Raw genomic sequence first — 6,951 nt, 5'->3', positions numbered from 1 at the left:
TTATTTGGATGTTTTTTTATTTCATAATTAAGAGTTCATTTTTACAACATATAAATGACTAGGTATTCAAAACAGCTTTGGGAGGAGAAAAAAAAAAAAAAAAAAATCCAAAAATATGCCATAAAAACTCTTTATTTTGTCCAAGCAATGGTTACCCTGCATTGGCTTTGACTGTCCATGTGGGAAGATCAATGTTGAATGTCCTCATATGACCAGTTTTTGTTTCCGTCTCTCAGCCATTATGGGCCAGTCCGGCAGCAAACTCCACCAGCGTTCGTGTCGGCCTTCCAGACATGCCTTTCCGCAGGTAAGGAACTTCATCTTTGTTACTCATCACACCGGCAATGTCCAGATGAGCCCAGTGAGGAGCTGTGACAAACTCCCTCAAGAATGCAGCTGCCGTGCACGCACCACCAGAACTAGAAATCAACAGACAAACTTGTTTTTAATTGCAGGGGGAAAAAAAGCCACGACAAACTCATCTGCTACTGTGATGCTTCTGGCAAGAGCTGCACGGGATTATTGTTAGTCGTGAGATACGTACCGGCTGTACTTGCCGATGTTGTTGAGGTCAGCCAGTTGGCTGTCAGTCACCTGCTTGGTGTAGTGCTGGAACAGAGGCATCCTCCAGACTCTGTCACCTGTCACAACGCTAGCCTACAGACAAACACGCACCCATTTGTCAACAGAGGACCGGAGAAGAGGCTGACACCTTGTGTTTGTGTTCTCCACGTATCTGTAGTACCTTGTGCAGCTGCTCCCAGAGCCAGTTAGAATTTGTAAATACTCCTGTTGCTGCTGAGCCAAGAGCTACATCCATAGCACCTTGGAGAGAGGAAAAGTCACATTTTGATCGTTGGTCATCATATTTTAGCTTTTAGTTGTCCATAGCTAATTTTGTAATTATATCTTCATGACATAATAGCATATATGTTCATAGCTCTGACCTAAGTGACCTAAGTGTCTTTAAACAGAACATAAATTTGACGTTGCCGTGTTAAAATCGCACCTGTTAGCGTTGCAACATTGACAATAGCTCTAGGGTTGAAGATGTGTCCATAACAGAGGGCATCAGCGAGGATTAGTCTTCCCTCCGCATCCGTGTTATCAACCTGAGTGGAAGAATGAAACCAGATCATCACTACACCCGTATACCGGTGCACACTGGCGCACCTGTCATCATCGCTCCACCCACCTGGATTGTTTTCCCATTCTTGGCTGTGACAACATCACCTGGTTTAGTTGCCTTTCCACTGGGCATGTTCTCACACAGCGGGGCCAGACCTGATTGAGTCAGAGCAGAGAAAACTTTAGAGACATGCTCAGACACGTGTAATTTATGTATAATGAATTGAACTGTGGTAGAAACACTGGCAACCAACAGTGGGAAATAACCCGTCAGTGCCTTGAAAAAAGTTCCTTGGACTAAAATTCTGGACACGTCGGGTGAAAATGTGGCTTTTGACAGAAAAATCAAATTTAACGATATGCAATGTCAAGAAGCTCACCAATAATGTTGACTGGCAGTTTAAGAGCTGCTGCCGTGACGATGGACGCGCACACAGTGGCGGCTCCCCCCATATCTGCTCTCATTGCATCCATAGAGGGGGAGGGCTTCAGAGAAATACCGCCACTGCACACAGAGAGGGGACAAATGGCCGCAAAGTTAAAAGACGGGCTAGTATAGAAGTTGATATGTGCCCAAGCAAATGCAGCAGTGAGTTGGGCTGAGTATTATTCTGGTTTACCTGTCAAACGTGACGCCCTTTCCCACCAAGAGCAGTGGCGGCTGCTTACTGTCGGGTGAACCGTTGTAGTGTAGCTCCAAGAAGACGGGGGCCTCCTCTGAACCTTTCGACACACTGAGGAAGGCTCCCATCTGCTGCTCCTCGATCCAAGCCTGGGATCTGCGAGCGTTCAATCGAGACCATGTATAAAAAATTCTCATCGTTTTAAAACTAGGTTTGTGTTTATACCTCAAGGTGAGCAGTAGAATTTATATATATGCATTGAAAAAAAAAATGCAACAAATTGAAATGTTTCACCCATTACACATCCACTTCTATGCACTGACAGGCATTAATCAGATATATTGTACACAGCCGCACCATTTCTCTCTCAGAATACTGTTAACTCATTGGCTGCCAGCCATTTTCAGTTCAGAGACACCCATACTGCCAAGTGTTTTTCAGTATTTTGACTGATTTTCCAAGACCCACAGAAAAGTTTGTCTTATGACTATGTACACACCGAAATTACCAAAAGAAAGAGTAGACTCTCTTCTTTGATCAGGAAAAAGACAGTTAGTCTTTTAGTAATAGACAGTAGAACATAGGTTGGTTTCACCAAAAACAGCTGTTTGACCCAAAAAAATGGAGAAAACGAGCTCTTTTTTTTTTTTGTGCATAGTGGCACTGCTGCCACCTAGCGGGTAATTTTGCCAGTATATTCTCTGTTTAGTGTTTACAAGCCTAAGATTTAGTGATGAACTCCGCTAGATTGTCCCCCAGCCCGCTCCGTTAAAAAACGCAATTGACGTCTATAGACGTCTTTGGCAGTGAACGTTTTTTTTTAAATTGACGTCTATAGACGTCAATGGCACCGAAAGAGTTAAAAGTATTGCCAGTAAATCCTTTCCATCAATGTTCACGACAGATGCACAAACCTCTTTTTTATAGTGACTCGTTCGGCGTGCGGAGCTAGTTTCTCTTCGATGGTATTTGCAAAGGCAGTAGGAGTGATGTGATTGGCAGGAGCTTCCATGAGCAGTCGAGCCAGGTTTTGGCCTTCTGCGTACACGACACCTTTCTCCCAGCCGTCCTTGTCAGTGCTAGAAACACACAGACACAAAGTAGCTGTATGTTGTATGTCAACATTCACAAAAGATCTTGAAAAAAAAAAAAAGAGCTGATAGAGTCAATGAACATCAGTTTGTTAGTCTACCTTCCATGAAGCTGTGCTGTTACTTTGGTCTTTTTCTTGGACTTAAGCTGGTCATAGTGAAACAAGCCGAGAAGGGTACCTTCTGCTGCTGACTGGGTGTCACCGCAGCCATCTACCTCAATGTGGTTCACCTCCAGGTCCTGAAGCAAACGGCAGCCAGCTGAACACACATACAAACACAAAGATATCAGCAAAGCACCAATTTAAGATGCACATATGAAGATGCAGGAATAAGTCTCACTTGACACTGCTTGTCTGACGTTCTCCTTGCTGGTGTCCCAGTTCTCGGCCTCGGAAACACTTTCATTGTTTTTGCCTAATCCGACGACTGCCACACACGGGAAGTCCTGCAGAGGACACAAGAAAGTCACTCTAAAGCCCTTAATAGACTGGGTTTATAATGCTAATGTGACACCTTGTTACCTGGTGAATTCCATAAAATATTCTGCTTTTGCCTTTCTTAAGTCCTGGTCCAGAGCTGGAAAAAACAAAAGCTTATCAAGCAAAAACGTTGAACAGAATGGACACTACACGGAAATAAGTTTGTCAAAGTGTCTGATATCCATTTGTAAGATATAGGTCTGTTTTGTATACCTGATACCAATATTAGGGGGACACCAAATTAACTTTTCCTTCTCTGGCCAAGAGTCCAATGTTCCCTTTTCTTTATCAATTTAAAAACACCTTTCATATATAGAATAGAGAAGCAGAAAAAATAAGATAGAGATGAATGAGACTCTAAACATCTGTCTTGTACCCAATAAGTTTCATTAAAAGGTTCATTCTTTCAGGTTTGACTTGTGCTAAAAAACTGCAATGCTAATTTTTTTCTCTCTAGGTTTCTGATTGAATTCAATTAATTTCAAGTCAATAAAATCAGAATAACGAGCAGAAAAACTCAATGACAGCGTTGATTTTGATGTTCGACATGATACCGTACTCCGTGAGCATGGCTTCATTTTGAACAATACTTGAATTTGTCACTTCTTTAAGTGATTTATCAAACCTCTTCTGCTTATTTTCTCTAAATACAATCAGCCTTTAATAACATGTGCCTTGTTTATTAGCGCAAACAAACACAGCCCAACATATGAGCCCCTCATTAAACTTTACTTCCTGAAAGCCCATTCTCATTGGCAGTGTTTGTGGAAGCTTTTGTCTGTGAGGACAGTTTTAGAAATATTTAACAACATCATTTCTAGCTCATGTTAGGAAATGGCTTCTCAAATCCATCCCTGTAGATGTTCCAATCCTAACTGGGATAGGTTACTGGACATCGTTCACATCTACACCACAAAAAGCACAGCAGGACGTCTCTGGTAAATATTGCACTCACTTTCTGCCTATTGTCCGACATTATGTGATTAAGACTTCCAATCACAAGCTCCATATACAAACATTCTTTTAAATTTGACCTTGTTAATATACGTATGACTCAGGAATGGACTAAAATTCAAGTGGAAATCTACTGCTGTCAGGACACATAGAAGGTTTTCTGGTGTTGTCAAGCAACTGGACAATATCTCCCTGCAAAGTGAGGTCAGGAGCTGCCTGTCAAATGCACTTAAAGGGATAGTTCGCCTCTTTTGACATGAAGCTGTATGACATCCCATATTAGCAATATCATTTATGTCCATTTTCTTACCTCCTGCTGCGTCCTGTGAGCCGAGTTCCAGCCTCATTTTGGCGTTGACGAAGGTAGTTAGCTGGGGTTGCAAAAATAAAGCGTTTTGCTTCTCAAAACAATATGAGTTCAAAAGAGTAATACATTTGCATCACAAAATCGTTGTGCAGGAAAAAGTCAGACCTCACAATCGCTTGGCGCTATTTTCTCTCCCTTCATATCACTACGGGCTGTGTAGACTGTGCAGACCGAAGTGCAGACTGAGCAGTCCCCTGCTTCCAAGCAGTAAACACTGTAACAGGCGTGGCTATCGGCAGGTGGCAGCAAGCAGTGATACGAAGGCAGAGAAAATATTATTTATTTATTTTTGTGGCCCCAGCCAACTAGCCGGACTACCTTCGTCAACGCCAAAACGAGGCTGGAACTCAGCTCACAGGACGCAGCAGGGGGTAAGAAAATGGTCATAAATGGTATTATTCGTATGGGATGTCATACAGCTTCATGTCAAAAGAGGCGAACTATCCCTTTAAATAATTGATCATCAGTAAATGTGAGCACCTCCATAAAAGCAGAAGTTTTGGCAGTTTGCTGGAGTGAAGCGTTCAGGTGTGTTTTAACACAGTGCCAAGGAGGAAAGACATCCAAAATTATCTTAGAGAAGCAATTGTTGCCGCCGATCAATCTGGAAGGGTTATAAGCCATTTTCTAGCTATCTAGAGTCCATCATTTTACAGCGAGAAAGATTATTAACAAGTGGAAACATTCAAGACAGTTGCCAATCTTCCCAAGAGTGGACATGCCAGCAAGATCATCCAAAGATCAGACTGTCCAATGCTCACTGTAACTGCAAACGAAGCACAGTATATCAGCCAAAACACCTCACACCAACTGTCAAGCATGATGGTGAAGGGCTGACGATTTGGGCTTGTTCTGCAGCCACAGGACCTGAATACCTTATAGTCATCGAGTCCAACATGAACTCCTCTGTATACTAGAGTCAAAAGTGAACTGTCTGACAGCTGAAGCTTGGCTGAAATTAAGTTGTGGAAAAGAAAAGAGTCAAGGTATTGCAATGATCCAGATCTCAGACTCAGTCACTCACATTTCCAACAGTTCAGAGAGTTTTCCAGACACAGAATGATCGAAACCTGCTGCCGCCTCTGTCAGATGAAGGCCGCCCTCCTCTCCCTCCTTCTCAAAGACTCCCAGCACCAGACCCTGCAGAAACACAAACGCAGCACTGTTTTTTTTTTTTTGTTTTTTTTTAAACAAACAAGCACAGCCCATTGTACAGCCATTATAACACTGGATTAAACCCATTGCGAAACACTGCGCCCATGTGAGTCACTGATGTAACAGTCAAGTGTTTCGTCAGCTGATGTCAAACTACTCACTTTTTTCTCATGCGGGTGAGTCTGTGAAGAAGAAAATGACCTGCAGATGTTCGTCCGCACCGCCGTCTGCAAAGCTCTCCTCACAAGAAGCATTGTCACCTACTGAACATGTAGCAACCCAACTAAACGACTTAACTATTCAAAGGTCGAGCGTTTCACATGCGAAAGAAAGCCGAACGACCTCACTGGGTCGCGTTTATGTAGCGTCACAGACAAGCGACAACATTGAGCCTTTGCCGCCACCTAGCGATGGATGTAAATACTGCCTTGTACAAATACAATGCATATTTAAATTTTTCTAATTTATGTATGCAATAATGTCACCTGAGTAACAAATAACTTTCAAGAATGAGTTCCTAAGATGTCAGCTGATGTGATTTTATTGTACATTGTATTTTATTGAATTTAAGATACAGTTAAGAGAATCTTTGACTTAAATTATAGTTAAGATATGATGAACTCATTAATGAGATTGTTGTTTGTCAAAGATTCTCTTAACTATATCTTAAATTCAATAAAATACAATGTACAATAAAATCACATCAGCTGACATCTTAGGAACTCATTCTTGAAAGTTATTTGTTATTCAGGTGACATTATTGCATACATAAATTAAAATTAAAGGACATCATGAAATCTTGACAGAATCAAAAAGAAAAGAGACGAAAATCCCCTTGGAAAATGGCACATTTGACAGAATACAAAGAACAAATGCATACAGTACATTTTAAAGTTTTTATCCTGCATATTCAGTAAATTTAAGTCCATCAGACATTTGGAAGACAGTGACAAGCTAACTGAATTGAAGTTCCACTAGTCAACAATGCCCAAACTGATTTGCAAAGCCTTGTTTAAACGTGCACAAAGACGTTTTAAATAAACCTGCATGCAGAAGTGTGAATGTTGAATTTAATGAAAGCTAAAGTCTTAAACTTAAACTGCTCCTATTTCTGAAACATCATGCATTTGTTTATTTACCTCAGGAGCCCT

At 41.5% G+C, this 6,951-nt stretch overlaps 1 protein-coding gene across 1 annotated transcript; it reads right to left on the bottom strand.

Moving 5' to 3' along the window:
• Positions 1 to 6,163, bottom strand: lap3 (leucine aminopeptidase 3). Its single transcript, XM_075464450.1, has 13 exons — positions 5,962 to 6,163; positions 5,670 to 5,785; positions 3,367 to 3,421; positions 3,185 to 3,290; positions 2,944 to 3,103; positions 2,666 to 2,830; positions 1,749 to 1,907; positions 1,509 to 1,633; positions 1,196 to 1,284; positions 1,010 to 1,112; positions 746 to 825; positions 545 to 657; positions 1 to 419 (listed from the first exon to the last, which is right to left on the bottom strand). Exons 1-13 carry the CDS (start codon positions 6,052 to 6,054, stop codon positions 233 to 235), a joined length of 1,551 nt encoding a protein of 516 aa, XP_075320565.1. The 5' UTR covers positions 6,055 to 6,163; the 3' UTR covers positions 1 to 232.
• Positions 6,164 to 6,951: the final 788 nt, after the last annotated feature.

This window comes from Odontesthes bonariensis, chromosome 4 (genome assembly GCF_027942865.1).
Source record: "Odontesthes bonariensis isolate fOdoBon6 chromosome 4, fOdoBon6.hap1, whole genome shotgun sequence".
NCBI classification, from domain to species: domain Eukaryota; kingdom Metazoa; phylum Chordata; class Actinopteri; order Atheriniformes; family Atherinopsidae; genus Odontesthes; species Odontesthes bonariensis.
This window is presented reverse-complemented; position numbering and strand designations above follow the sequence as displayed.

What these genes read in the sequence shown, in the direction of transcription:
- lap3 (XM_075464450.1), bottom strand. Translation starts at nt 6,054, where the DNA reads ATGCTTCTTGTGAGGAGAGCTTTGCAGACGGCGGTGCGGACGAACATC. An exon ending in CGTCAGACAAGCAGTGTCAA is followed by an intron (nt 3,104 to 3,184) that starts GTGAGACTTATT and finishes ATGTGTGTTCAG; the next exon opens with CTGGCTGCCGTTTGCTTCAG. An exon ending in AGAATGGGAAAACAATCCAG is followed by an intron (nt 1,113 to 1,195) that starts GTGGGTGGAGCG and finishes TCTTCCACTCAG; the next exon opens with GTTGATAACACGGATGCGGA.